The following is a 15,794-nucleotide window of genomic DNA, read 5'->3' on the forward strand; positions in this document are numbered from 1 at the left end:
GCTTCTAATATGTAAAATAGACTTCTTTCAATTGCTGTAGATAGCATATTTATAAATTTTTATAAAATACTGGGTGAATATTCCTTAATTGAAGTAGGTTTTAAATACATATAAATTATCTTTATTGCACTTTACAGATTTTTTGGATTGTATATAGAAATAAATGTATGAAAATGTAAACTCACAAGGACATTATGGTTTCAGAATACACCAGTATGTCATTTCTGTCTATATGCAGTGTATATAAATATATATTTGAAACAAGTTTCATGAGACATTGCTTATCCTTAATGTGATTCATGCCAGTATTTCTATAGTATTCTATTTTCATTTTTAAAAAATACTAGCCACAACTCTAAATTGATATTAAATCTGCTAATAGGTCACAGTTCATAGTTTAAAAAGTATTCAGGGGAGCACCTGGGTGGCTCAGTCAGTTGAGTGTCTGACTCTTGATTTTGACTCAGGTTGTGATGATCCCAGGGTTATAGGATCGAGCCCCATGTCATTCTCTGTGCTCAGCAGGGAGTCTGCTTGAGATTCTTTCTCTCTCCTCCTCTCCCTCTGCCCCTCTCCCTGCTCACTTGCTCTCAAATCAATCTTTAATCAGTCTTTTTTTTTTATTATGTTATGTTAATCACCATACATTACATCATTAGTTTTTGATGTAGTGTTCCATGATTCATTGTTTGCGTGTAACACACAGTGCTCCATGCAGTATATGCCCTCTTTAATACCCATCACCAGGCTAACCCATCCCCCCACCCCCCTCCCCTCTGGAACCCTCAGTTTGTTTCTCGGAGTCCACAGTCTCTCATGGTTCGTCTCCCCTCTGATTTCCCCCCCTTCATTTTTCCCTTCCTGCTATCTTCTATTTTGTTTTTTTAACATATAATGTATTATTTGTTTCAGAGGTACAGGTCTGTGATTCAACAGTCTTTGACAATTCACAGCACTCACCATAGCACATATCCTCCCCAATGTCTATCACTTAGCCACCCCATCCCACCCCCCAGCACTCCAGCAGCCCTCAGTTTATTTCCTGAGATTAAGAATTCCTTGTATCAGTGAGGTCATATGATACATGTCTTTCTCTGATTGACTTATTTTACTTAGCGTAATACCCTCTAGTTCTATCCACGTCTTTGCAAATGGCAAGATTTCATTCCTTTTGATGGCTGCATAATATTCCTTTATATATATATATATATATATATATATATGTGTGTGTGTGTGTGTGTGTGTGTACGTATATATACATATATACGTACACACACACACACACCACATTTTCTTTATCTGTTCATCTGTCGGACATCTTGGCTCTTTCCACAGTTTGGCTGTTGTGGACATTGCTGCTATAAACATCGGGACGCACGTACCCCTTCGGATCCCTACATTTCTATCTTTGGGGTAAATACCCAGTAGTGCAATTGCTGGGTCGTATGGTAGCTCTATTTTCAACTTTTTTTTTTTTTAATTTATTTATTTGAGAGAGCGAGAATGAGAGAGAGAGAGTACATGAGAGGGGGGAGGGTTAGAGGGAGGAGTAGGCTCCTCGCTGAGCAGGGAGCCCGATGCAGGACTCAATCCCGGGACTCCAGGATCATGACCTGAGCCGAAGGCAGTCGCTTAACCAACTGAGCCACCCAGGCGCCCTATTTTCAACTTTTTGAGGAAACTCCATACTGTTTTCCAGAGTGGCTGCACCAGTTTGCATTCCCACCAACAGTGAAGGAGGGTTCCCCTTTCTCTGCATCCTCACCAACATCTGTCGTTTCCTGACTTGTTAATTTTAGCCATTCTGACTGGTGTGAGGTGGAATCTCATTGAGGTTTTGATTTGGATTTCCCTGATGCCGAGTGGTGTTGAGCACTTTTTCATGTGTCTCTTGGCCATTTGGATGTCTTCTTTGGAAAAAATGTCTGTTCATGTCTTCTGCCCATTTCTTGATCAGATCATTTGTTCTTTGGGTGTTGAGTTTAATAAGTTCTTTATAGATTTTGGTTATTAGCCCTTTATCTGATATGTCATTTGCAAATATCTTCTCCCATTCTGTCGGTTGTCTTTTGGTTTTGTGGACTGTTTCCTTTGCTGTGCAAAAGCTTTTAGTCTTGATGAAGTCCCAATAGTTCATTTTTGCCCTTGCTTCCCTTGCCTTTGGCGATGCTTCTAGGAAGAAGTTGCTGCGGATGAGGTCGAAGAGGTTGCTGCCTGTGTTCTCCTTTAGGATTTTGATGGACTCCGGTCTCACATTTAGGTCTTTCAACCATTTTGAGTCTATTTCTGTGTGTGGTATAAGGAAATGGTCCAGTTTCATTCTTCTGCATGTGGCTGTCCAATTTTCCCAACACCATTTGTTGAAGAGACTGTCTTTTTTCCATTGGACATTCTTTCCTGCTTTGTCGAAGATTAGTTGCCCATAGAGTTGAGGGTCCATTTCTGGGCTCTCTATCCTGTTCCACTGATCTATGTGTCTGTTTTTGTGCCAGTACCATACTGTCTTGATGATTAGAACTTTGTAATAGAGCTTGAAGTCTGGAATTGTGATGCTGCCAGCTTTGCTTTTCTTTTTCAACATTCCTCTGGCTATTCGGGGTCTCTTCTGGTTCCATACAAGTTTTAGGATTATTTGTTCCATTTCTTTGAAAAAAACTGATGGTATTTTGATAGGGATTGCATTGAATGTGTAGATTGCTCTAGGTAGCATTGACATCTTTACAATACTTGTTCTTCCAATCCATGAGCATGGAACGTTAATCAGTCTTTCAAAAAAATATTCAGGGAGAGGCAGCTGGGTGGCTCAGTCGATTAGGTGTCCAACTCTTGGTTTTGGCTCAGGTCATGATCTCAGGGTTGTGAGATTGAACCCCATGTCCAGATTCTGCTTGAGATTTCCCCCCCTTCTGCTCCTCCCCACACTGTGTGCTCTCTCTCTAAAATAAATAATAAAATCTTTAAAAAAAAAAAGGTATTCAGGAATATTTTGTTTACACATGCAACCATCAATATTCAACAGATACTCAGTCCTATTAGGTGCCAGGCACTGGGAGTATTTGCTCTCATGAAACAAAAACAATGGGAAGTGTGATAAATAGCCATGAAACAGATCTTACTTTTCTCTCAAAACCAAAAGGATTAGAATACCAAGTATCTCTGTAATTCAGGATGTATAACTGGTCAATTTGATTCTAATACTTGAAAATTTTTTATGTCTGTAAAAAGAAAATGTTTTTGGAAAATTTCTGGTTTGTCAAGTACTAAAACATAAAACTTTTCACTAAAGATGCATTTGTGGGTCTTGAGTCTTGAATGGACATGTATAAATTTTAAGCACACTAAAGGCATAAATTTTAAAACAGTAATTATATTTTCTTAAATACTCTTGTTAGCATTTATCTTTTTAAAAAGTTGAATGAATGTATTTTGTTTCACTATTTAAAGTGCTTGGAGTTTTTTTTTTCTTATTTTATCTGAAACTTTGAGGATTTTTTGTGTATGTATACATGAGGAATGTTGGTCTTTTACTTTTTTTTTTTAAGATTTTATTTATTTATTTTGACAGAGACAGCAAGAGAGGGAACCACAAGCAAGGGGAGTGGGAGAGGGAGTAGCAAGCTTCCTGCTGAGTTTGATCCCACTACCGTGGGATCATGACCTGAGCTGAAGGCAGACGCTTAACAACTGAGCCACCCAAGCGCCCTGGTCTTTTACTTTTTGATATCTTTGGTTTTAGTGTCAGGGTAATGCTACTCTCATGAGATGCTGGGACGTATTTCCACTTACATTTTCTAGACAAGTTTTTATAGAGTTGCTTTTATTTCTTAAGTTTTGATAGTATTTACCAGGAAGGTTATCTGGGCCCATAATTTTTTGTTGGAAAATTCCCAACTATGAATTCAGTTTCTTTATTAGATAAAAGAAATTCAGGTTATTTATTTCTTATTGAGTGCACTTTGGTAGTTTGTATTTTTTAAGGAATTTGTACTTGTTTAAACTGTCAAATTGATGGTAAAAGTATTTGTAATATTCCCTTATTAAGCTTTCAGTGTTTATGGAGTCTGAATGATGTCTTTCATTCCTGAGATCATTATTCCTTTTTTTTTCTCTTTGATCAGTTGGGCTAGAGTTTTATCAATTTCATCTTTTTTTTTTTTTAAAGATTTTATGTATTTATTTGACAAAGAGAGAGACAGCGAGAGAGGGAACACAAGTAGGGGGAGTGGGAGGGGGAGAAGCAGGCTTCCCGTGGAGCAGGGAGCCCAATGTGGGGCTCTATCCCAGGACCCTGGGATCATGACCTGAGCCGAAGGCAGATGCCGAAGGCAGATGCCTAACTGAGCCACCCAGGTGCCCTCAATTTCATCTTTTCAAAGAACCAGCTCTACTGTAAATTCTTTTTTAAGCTCTGCTTTACTGCTATTCCACACATTTTATGTAAAACTTCGTGTGTGTGTGTACACACACACACACACACACACACACTCTTTCAGAGCACCTGTAGGTTCATAGCAAAATTGAGTAGAAGGCACAGATATTCCCATATACCCCTTGGCTTTCAGTAACACACAGCCTCCTCCACTATCAACATCCTGTACCACAGTGGTACATTCGTTATAAATTGATGAACCTTTATTGACAAGTCATCCTCACTAAAGTCCATAGTTTACTTTAGGGTTCACTCTTAGTGTTGTACACTGTATAAGTTTACACAAATGAATAGTGACATGTATTTGTCATCACAATATCCTACAGAATAGTTTTCATAAAAATGTTCCATGCTACATCTGTTCATCCCTCCCTCCCTCACTTACTCCTAACAACTACTGATCCTTTTTCCATAGTTTGGCCTTTTCCAGCGTGTCATATATTTGGAGCCATACAATATATAGCCTTTTCAGATTGTCGTCTTCAGTAAGTGATAGGCATTTAAAATTTCTCCATGTCTTTTCATGACTTGATAGCTTTTTTTTTTTTTTAATTGCTGAATGATTCCATTGTCTAAATTTGCCACAGCTCATCCACCTTCTGAAAGACATCTTGGTTGCTTCCAAGCTTTGACGTTACACATAAATTACGTATATAAACATCCATGTGTAGGTTTTTGTGTGGACATTAGTTTTCAACACATTTGGATAAATACCAAGGAGCATGATTGCTGCATTATATGGTAAGAGTATGTTTAGTTTGGTAAGAAGCTACCAAACTGTCTTCCAAAATGGCTGTACCATTTTGCATTTCCACCAGCAATGAATGAGCTGTTACTGATTTCTTTTTTAATTCTGTTATGGTCAGAACACATACTTCATGTGATTTCAGTTCTTTTAAGTTTGTCAAGGTTTGTATTGTCCAGAATACAATCTGTCTTTTTTTTAAGATTTTATTTATTTGAGAGAGAGCGCACACATGTTGTGCAGGAAGAGGGGAGAGGAGACAGGAAGGGAGAGGGAAAGAGAGGATCTCCAGTGGACTCTGCACTGAGGGTGGAGCTCAACACGGGGCTTGATCTCACAACCCAGAGATCATGAACTAAGCCGAAACCAAGAGTCGGACACTTAACCCACTGAGCCACCCACGTGCCCCCAGAATATAGTCTGTCTTAATGCAAGTTCCATGTGCACTTAAAATCATGTATTCTAAGGTTAATGGGTAGAATGTTCTATAGTTGTCAAATAGGTCAAATTGTATAGCTTTTCTGTATTCATACTGATACTCTCTTATTCTAGCCATTATGGAAAGAGAGGGGAATATTGAAGTTGCCAAATATGTTGTGGGTTTGTGTATTTTTCCTTCTAGTTCTATCATAGTTTTTGATTTGTGTATTTTGAGCCTCCTTAGATGTGCACACATCTGATATTCTCTTGTCTTCTTGGTGAATTGACCTTGTTACTATATAACATCCCTCTGTCCCTGTTAGTATTCCTTGTTCTGAAGTCTCTGAATATACTATAACCACTCCAGCTTCCTTTTGATTAATGTTTACATGGTCTTTTTTATTCCTTCTACATTTAACATATCTATGTGTTTATTTTTAAAATAGGTTTCTTATAGATAGTTGAAAGTTGTCTTTTTATCATATCTGGCAATCTCTATCTTTTAATTGGTATGTTGTAATGATTTACACTTAATAATTATTAGGATCATTTAATTTAGGCCTGCCAATATACTAATATTTTTCTTTTGGTGTTCTCTGCATTTTATTCCTCTGTTTTCTCCTTTTTCTGTTGCTTTTCAGATTGAAGATTTATCTATTGGCTTTTTGGCTATATCCATGTTTTTGTTTTTATTGTAGTGGTTGCTTAGGTTAAATTATACCTATGTAATTTTTCACAGTCTATTTAGAATTAATATTTTACCTACTTCAAATAAAATGTAGAAGCCTTAAAACTTTTTGAGGTCTTTATCCTCTCCCACCAGTCTTTATGGTATAGTTATTTTTGTTACATTTGCATTTGTGTTAACCTCTTTCCTCGAAAAAGTCATGTAGAAGAGAATGTGAGAATGTATTTTGCCTTCATTCCTGCAAGATCGTTTCACTCGATAACGAATTAGGAATAAAAAATTCTTTACTCTTAGGTCAGTACTTTACAGGTGTTCTATAGCTATATTCTGGCTTCCACGGATTTTAATGAAAAATCTGTAGTCATTGTTTTTTTTTTTTTTTAAGATTTTATTTTACTTATTTGAGGGGGAGAGAGTAAGAGAGAGCACAAGAGGGGGTAGTGTCAGAGGGAGAAGCAGATCCCCGCTGAGCTGAGAGCCCAGTGCGGAACTCTATCCTGGGACTCTGGGATCATGACCTGAGCCGAAGGCAGCTGCTTAACTGGCTGAGCCATCCAGGCGCCCAAATTGTTGTTTTCTTATAAATAATGATCATTTTTCTCTATGTACTTAAAAGATTTTTAATTTATCTCTGGTTTTCAACAGTTTGGTTGTGATATGCCTTGGCATGGGTTACTTAGAGATTATTCTGTTGTTCACTAAGCTTCTTAAAACTGTAAGTTTATGTTTGGAAAGTAGGCTATTTTGTTAAAAATCTTCACCATTTTTTTTTCTATTTCTACATTTCCAATAATACTAATTTTAGATCTTTTATATTAATTATAGCTAGAATACAAAGTACTTATTGGGTCCCTGAGACACTGTTCATTTTTTTTCCACATTCTTTTCTGTTCTTCTAATTAAAAATTTCTACATCAGTCTTCCAGCTCACTGACACTTCACTTTGTCATCTATGTTCTGTTTTCAAGCCCATCTAGTTAATTCTGTGTTTCAAATCATGTATTTTTCACTTGACTTCTACACTAGTCTTCACTAGACTTCTACAGTTTTCCTTTTTTTATAGTTTTTCTGCTGAGAATTTGTATCTTTCCATCATTTTAAGTCTGTTTGCCCTTACCTTAGAGTCTTTCTGATAATTTTGACATCAGGAACATCTTGGGGTTGGCATCTGATTATCTTTTTCCCTCAAGAATTGATGATGTTTTTACTGGTTCTTAATGTCAAATAATTTTTGACTTATATTAAATATTCTAAGTGTAATGTTGTATAGACTTCAGAGCTATTATAGTACTCTGGAGAATGCTGATTTTGTTGCTGTCGTGATTGTTGTGTGTGTGTGTTGTGTGTGAGTTAAACTGTCGATTCTATCTCAATTTCTTTACATGGCAGTTCTGCTCTCAGTTTTGGTTTTCAAAGATCTGTATGTAACTGTTCTGCACATGCATCATTTATAGGTTAGTCTAAGACTTGGGCAGTGGTTTAAATTTTAGTTCTATTTTCAAAGCCTTGATATTAAGTCTGGCACTTATGTGGGTTTATATAGGGAATTAGGGATCCCCTTTTCCAGTTTGCTACTTTCTCCAGTTTCCCCTTCACTCTCCATCCCACAATGACCCTGTCGCTAGTTCTTCTGTTCAGAAAGTTAGGGTTCCTCAATTTTAGCTGCCTATGGCACCTACAACTGCAGTTTCATAACTAGGGTCCACCCTCAGGATAGAACTGTGGGAGAAAAGAAAGATATAATAGTCCATGGTTTCCCTTTGTACTCTTTGGACTACAGGAACCTCTTTCCTGTTTTTTTGTTTTTTTTTTTTTTAAGCCAGAAATATGTGATTTATATAGGCGTTTTAGCCACTGGCTCCACTACTTTCTGCCAGCTCTGTAATTAGAGGCTCATCCTTTAGGCAACATTGTGAGAAAAAGAGGATGGGAAATACACCCTCTTAAACTTGGTTTCTCAGAGTTTGACTTCTTTGTACAATATGCCTGCTTTTGCTTACTTTTTAGTCCTCGTAGTTGCTTATTGTATTTTTCCTAGAGTTTTAGTTGTAATCAGTGGGATTGTTTGACCATACTGGACATACTCCACCTGGACAGGAATCAACAGACTAATAAATATTTTAATAATTCCTTTGTTCAGTCTATCACAAAAGTTTGCTCAGTAAGGGCATAAAAATAACTTTAGGACTATTTTTAAATTATTTCATTAACTGTACTTTTCCTTATTGGTTGATTTCTTTCTGTAAAGACAAAAACAATTATTGCCAGAATGCAAGGTATTTGTTGGGTGTATTATAAAAGTGAGTTTGTATTGTGTTCATTGTTTGATTTCTTGGGTTGAGTTGATTTTTAAAAGCAAGTTTTTCTCTTTTTTCCCCCCACAAAACTATAGTAATCACCCTTCTTTTATATAGTTCTTTTCCTATATGATTATCTTCAGGATAAAAATGAGCAGTTGCAGTTGCTGCTTTCATTGTACTTTCAAACCCAGTCTTTTCACCTTTTTTTTTTTAGGGGAAAAGAGTAGGTACTGGGACACAGAAAGCAAGAAGTAAGTATTTTGATATCCTTAATTGTATTTGATTTGCTTTTAGAAAATAGAACAGATCTTATAAAAATCCTCTGGAAGATCATGTAAACGACCCTGCAGGGAACGTGTTCAGTAGGTCTTAGTTTTTTTGGACTATGGACCCCTGTGGGAGTCTGATGAAGCTTATGGACCCCTTTTCAGAGTAATGTTTTTAAAAAACATATAAAAAAATTATTAGGTTACTGAGAAAGTAAATGAAATTCAGTTGTCAGAAAATTTTTAATTATGAAATGGTGATATACTTGATTTTTTTACACATTTAAAACAAGTGCTAGCAGTGATTCTACTGTAATTTTGAAGTGGTGAGCATAAATGATTCTTTGAGATCTGTAATAACTAATATGATATGAAAGTATTTCTTTCATTTGGTTTCAGAATTACAGGCACTGCTAATACCACTGTGATCCTGTTGCTTAAATGCATAACTAGAGGAAATGTTAAATTTCAGTTAGAGATTAGTGAAATTAAAAGTTGGATTTTTTTCCTGTTTTAGCTCATGATTCTTCTGAATTCTCTTCATAGATCCTTTGCAGGGAATCCTTTCATTTTAAGAATCTCAGAATGTAGAAAGAATTTCTGTCATTTTGGAAATGGGCTGATATTGTAAAATACCTCACCTGAGACTTAACTGAATTGAAATGAAAGGGATAATGGGTACAGATGGTCCTTGACTTATGATGCTTTGACTTTAAATTTTTCACCTTTACAATGGTGCAATACACATTCAGTAGAAACTGTACTTTGAATTTTGAATGTTGATCTTCTCCTGGGTGGGCAGTATGCCATATGAAACTCTCCTGATGCTGGGCAGCAGCAATGAGCTGCAGCTCCCATTCATTCATGTGGTCACAAGGATAAACAACCAATATACCTAAAACCATTCTGTTTTTCACTTTTAGTACAGTACTCAACAAATTACATCACATATTCAACATTTTTTACTATAAATGGGCTTTGTGTTCAATAATTTTGCCCAACTATAGGCTAATATAAGTGTTCTGAGCATGTTTTAAGTTAGGCTAGAGCTAAGCTGTGATGTTTGATAGGTTAGGTGTATTTAATGGATTTTGCGACTTACGATGTTTCCAACTTACAATGGGTTTATCGACGTGTAACCCTAATTGTAAATTGAGGAACATCTGTACAGTTTGGTGGGATTTTTTTTTATTTCCTGGATTTGTACATATCTAATAATATGTTTTGTATATTCTCAAGCAGGTAGACTCAAAAAACCTTTTGTAAAGGTGGAAGATATGAGCCAGTAAGTATCTAAGTTCAATTGGTAATTTAAATATAATATTAAAAGAGAAAATCTAATTAAGCTATCTCCACTAATACTATTAGGTTTCTTTATGTTAGATTTATATTATACTAATACGTAGGTGGCACAAGTTGTAGAAAGTAGCATTAATTAATTTTCGCTCAAAAATTAAGCAATTTTTAGCTTAATTTAGTTTCAGTATGCTATAGGTGATAATTCCTTGAAATATCTACTTTAGAGCAATCATGAGACCAACTCATTTTTGTAGTATTTCAAATAACCATTCACTAGCTAAATGGAGTACCATATGATCAAAACTACTACTTAAAGATTGCTTCTACTTTGTGAAATATATTAGTAGGTACTATTTGGAAGTACAAAATCTGAGTATAACATTTAATTTAGTAGTTTTCCTGAACTTACTCTGAAGGTTTATAGGGTAATCTTAAGACTACAGTTACAAGTAAATTAATTTGGCATGGAAGATTTCAGTAACTTTTTCTTGACCTCTTCCTTTAGACATATGTGATTAATTCTTTTGAGTACTCACTGAAGTGACAAAGATGTATCGAATGCTTCTTTTTATGAAATGTATTATAATGAAAAAAAATTGCAGTTCAAAATTAGGCCTAGAGAAGGTGCCAATATATGGAAAGACATCCAACGTCACGGATTGGAAGACTTCATATTGCTAAGATGTCAGTACGCCCAAAGTGATCTACAGATTCAGTGCAATCCCTGTCAAAATCCCAATGACTTTTTTTGCAGAAGGGGAGAAATCCATCCTAAAATTCATACCAAATCGCAAGGGACCCCAAACGCCCAAAGCAATCTTGAAGAACAAAGTTGAAGATCTAAACTTCCCTGATTTCAGAATTTACTAAAAGCTTCAGTAATCACAACAGCTTGTTAACAACGTAAAGACAGATGTGTGGACCAATGGAAAAGAATAAATAGCTAAGAAATAAATCTTTACATTTAGGTCAAATGACTATTGATAAGGATGTCAAGATCATTCGGTGGGGAATGGACAGTCTGTCTTCAGCAAATGGTATTGGGAAAACTACATATCCACGTGCAGAAAAATGAAGTTGGACTACCATGTATAAAATTAACTTAAAATAGATCAAAGACTTAAAAGCATAAAACTCTTGGAAGGAAACAAGGGAAAAGCTTTATGACATTGGATTTCACAGTGATTTCTTGGATATGACATCAAAAGCACAAGCAACACAATTATAAATTTGTGTGCACAACAGAGTGAAATGGGATGGAACCATGGAATGGGAGAAGATATTTGTAAATCACATATATCTAATAAAGTGTAATATGTGAGGGAGCTTGGGAAGATGTTGGAGTAGGAGGACCCTGAGGTCACCCCTTCCCTTGTTTACAACTAGTTAGCACTTGCATCCAAATAAACTAGAAAATGATGTGAAGATTGGCAGAACAAACTTAACTATGTGGAGAAGAAGCTGCATCTGAGAGCTTAGGAAGGGCAGAGTTGGTGATTGGGAGCTGTCTGCAGGAGGGAGAGAGTTGTAGGCTATGGCTCAGAGAGGTGAAAGCACCAGGGAGCCCACTAAGGGAAGATAAATCCCCATGTCTGGCTTTGAAAACCAGAGGGGTGAAATCCCTAACTTTGTATAACCAGTCAGGCTTGGATTCTGGAGCTTTAAAAGTCTGCTGACTCAGCACTGGGTGAGCTGGGAGGGCAAGTGATAGATGGGTCCCTACCCTTAAAGGGACAGCAGCCTATGGAGAGGCAAATGGAAGCTATAGCTTGAACAATGCCTGGGGCAAACAGGAGCAGCCCTGGGTGATGTAGGGAATTGTTGAATTACTGTATTATAAACACCTGGAACTGATATAATACTGTATGTTAACTATACTGGAACTCAAATAAAAATCTGATTTTTTAAAAAAAGTATAAAGAAGTCAACAGATAATCAAATTATCAGGTTTTTGTTTTTGTTTTTGTTTTTTTTGTTTTTAAGATTTATTTGCGACCACCCTTGTGCACTTGAGTATGGAAAAGAGCAGAGGGAGAGAATCTTCAGGCAAACACCCTGCTGTCCACTTCGGTGCTCTATCAACATCCATGAGATCATGACCAGAGCCAAAACCAAGAGTCGGATGCTTAACCAAGCCACCTGGGCACCCCTCAATTTATCAGATTTAAAAAATGGTTACAGGACTTGACATTTCTTCAAAGATGTACAGATTGCCAACAAACACATGAAAAGATGTTCACCATCACTAATCATCACAGAAATGCCAGTCAAAACCACCTTGAGATATCTATCACTTCACACCTGTTAGGATACAAACAAACAAAAACCCCCTAGAATAATAGGTATTGGCAAGGAATTGGAGAAATTGGAGCTCTTGTGCACTCTTCGTGGATTGTAAAATAACTGCAACTACGTGGAAAACAGTATGGAGGTTCTTCATAAAACTGGAACTATGATATGATCTCGCAGTTTCACTTCTGGTTATTTTTCCAAAATAATTGAAAGGGTCTTGAAGAGATGCTTGCACATGCATATTGGTAACAGCACTATTTACAGTAGCCCAGTGGTAGAAGCAGTCCATATGTCCATCAATAGATAATGGATTATGTGGTATATATAGAAAATGGAGTATTACTCAACCTTAAAAAAAGGAATGAAATTCTGACAAATGCTCTTCAACATGGATGAACCTTGAGGACATTATGCTGAGTGAAATAAGAGGAAAAATACTACAAGATTCCAGTTGATGAAGTACTTAGAGTAGTCAGATTCATAAAGTAGAGTGAGTGATGGTTGTCAGGGGTGGGCAGAGAAGGGAGAATGGGGACTTACTGTTTAATGGGTACAGAGTTTTTGTTTTGAAAAATGAAAAGGGTTCTGGAGATGGATGATGTTAATGGTTGGAAAACACTGAATGTACTTAATGCAGCTGAACTATATTCCTAAAAATGGTTAAAAATGGCACCTGGCTATCTCATTTGGAAGAGCATGTGACTCTTGATGTTGGTTGTGGAGTTCAAGCCCCATTTTGGGCATAGAGATTACTTTAAAAAAAAAAAGGTATTATTAACATAGTAAATTTTGCGGGTATTTTACCATAATTAAAAAAAGATGTTTATGTTAAAAAGATATTAGGTCTACTCACTGATATGAGGAATTCTTAATCTCAGGAAACAAACTGAGGGTCGCTGGAGTGGTGGGGGTGTGGGAGGGATGGGGTGGCTGGGTGATAGACATTGGGGAGAGTATGTGCTATGGTGAGCGCTGTGAATTGTGCAAGACTGTTGAATCACAGATCTGTACCTCTGAAACAAATAATGCAATATATGTTAAGAAAAAAAAGAAGAAGATAGCAGAAGGGGAAGAATGAAGGGGAGTAAATCGGAGGGGGAGACGAACCATGAGAGACGATGGACTCTGAAAAACAAACTGAGGGTTCTAGAGGGGCAGGGCGTGGGTGGATGGGTTAGCCTGGTGATGGGTATTAAAGAGGGCACGTTCTGCGTGGAGCACTGGGTTTTATGCACAAACAACGAATCATGGAACACTACATCAAAAACTAATGATGTAATGTATGGTGATTAACATAACAATAAAAAACAATAAAATTTAAAAAAAGATATTAGGTCCATGAATTGGGAAAGGAAGCCTAACTGATTTCTGTTATTTATTTCAGATTCCAGATGAATTCCTTGATTTGAAATATAAGATTTCCGTTGTATTTTTTTCATGATAAAGAATCTCATGTATTTGTCTTTTTATTTTTTTTAGACTTTATAGACCATTTTATCTTCAGCTGACCAATATGCCTTTTATAAATTATTCTATTCAGAAGCCCTCCAGTCCATTTGATGTAGATAAGCCATCTAGCATCCAAAAGCAAACTCAGGTTAAACTAAGGTTTGTTTAACCTTCAAGTAATTTTTTCTTTTTAAGCAAACATTTAAAATAATTAATTAAATGCTGTGGTGGATGGGGGTGTGTGTGTGTGCACGTGTTTGATCACTGTTAATGGTTTTCCCACCTGTATATTTTTAATGCTGGATTAGAAGTCTGAATCTTTCCTAAGTATGTCACGTTAGGCATGTTAGGATCAAGAGATTAAGGTTGAGGGGTGGCTTGCAAATATTTACAAGTAATTAAAATGTGTTATTTCTCCTAAGTGATCTGAAATATTCTCCAGAAAAATAACTACATTTTTAGTTTGCATCTCAATTTCTTAAAAAGCAATAAAAGTATTTGTTGATATAAACATCTGTGGAGATTATGGCAGATTGATAGGTGAGGACTGTACATTTTATAAATTCTTAATATTCAGCAATTAATTCTTTTATCATATATTTCTATCAGAATCCAAACGGATGGCAATAAATGTGGTGGCATCCCAGTTCAACTCCAATTGAAAGAGAAGAAAAAAAAAGGATATTGTGAATGTTGCTTGCAGAAATATGAAGATCTTGAAACTGTAAATATGATTTTATATTTAGGGGGTTGATGTTTCTAAGTAAATATGAATATTTACTAATGTAAATTTTAGCTTACTTTTCTGATTGTGGCTCACAACTTCATAATGACTAAATAGCATATATTTCTTTTTGATAGAATTATCTTAAATTTTAGGAACCCAAGGTGGGAAAATGTTTATTGAAAACTAATTTTTATTCATTCATTCAACAAATTTTTATCAAGTACCTGTGTTGTACCAATCACTACTCTGAACAAACAGCATTGAACAAAAGAGGCCAATTCCCTACCTTTATGAAAATTACATTCTATGAAAGGGGAGGAGAGATATGTAACCACGTAGTAAGAAAGTAATTAAGTATATATAGAGAACAGCAGATCACTTCATTAAGAAACTGTAAAGCAGGAATGGGGGTGTAGATATTTATTTAGACAAGGAATAGCTAACTGATAAAGTGATATTTGACTAGAAACCTAGGAAGTGAGGGAACATGACTTGTGGATATTGAAATTAGCAGTGCCAAAGTGCTAAATTAAACTGATTGTTGGGATTGAAGAAACCATTCAGCTAATGGTGGTGGCCTGGTGGAAGTGATGAGACTTGGTTAGATTGTGGATATAATTTAAAAGTGGGGCAAAGAGGCTTTGCCAGTGGATTGGAAGTTGGGAGTGACTAGAGTAGAAGATGCTTCAGGCCTGAGCAATTAAAAAATGGGCATATGCTTTACTAATGGTAGGATGAGAAGAAAGTAGAGATTACTCTTTGAAGTAGCAGAAAGAGAAATAGAATAGTTGGAAAGGGACATTCAATGAAGATACAGTTTTGAAGATGGGAACTATTTATGGTTTGTAAAGTGATAAAACAAAAACAAAAAACAAGGGCTTTGGATCCATGCTACCCAGGTTTGAATCCTGGGTTCCTTTTTGTGCGACCTTGGACAGTGGCAGGCTCTGTGCTTATTAAATTTTAGCTGTTATTATTTGAGTTGATTTCAGTAGAGACGTATGTTTCAGTGCTTGGTTTTGTAGAAGATGGTGGGGAAGTTAAGGAGAAAGAATGATATTTGTAAATACCTAAGAAATAAACTATCTCTCTTTAGACTCTAAGTTGAAGTTTGTTTTATAAGTCAAAATATATTAGTGTTTTTTATTAGTTTATTGTGTTTTGTTTATATAATAAAGG

General features: G+C 36.1%; 1 protein-coding gene across 2 annotated transcripts in view; it reads left to right on the top strand.

The window, feature by feature from the left end:
- Positions 1-15,794, top strand: part of DBF4 (DBF4-CDC7 kinase regulatory subunit) — a 31,110-nt gene that overhangs the window by 10,322 nt on the left and 4,994 nt on the right. The window contains exons 7-10 of one of the 2 annotated variants that reach the window (XM_028120141.2): positions 8,797-8,833; positions 10,088-10,133; positions 13,919-14,047; positions 14,498-14,612. In XM_028120141.2, coding sequence (XP_027975942.1) covers positions 8,797-8,833; positions 10,088-10,133; positions 13,919-14,047; positions 14,498-14,612 — 327 coding nt within the window. The remainder of the gene's footprint in view (positions 1-8,796; positions 8,834-10,087; positions 10,134-13,918; positions 14,048-14,497; positions 14,613-15,794) is intronic. The other variant, XM_028120151.2, reaches the window with a different exon arrangement.

This window comes from Eumetopias jubatus, unplaced genomic scaffold, assembly GCF_037043125.1.
Source record: "Eumetopias jubatus isolate StellerSeaLion01/CBP00866 unplaced genomic scaffold, mEumJub1_p1.0 scaffold_14, whole genome shotgun sequence".
Lineage (NCBI taxonomy): Eukaryota > Metazoa > Chordata > Mammalia > Carnivora > Otariidae > Eumetopias > Eumetopias jubatus.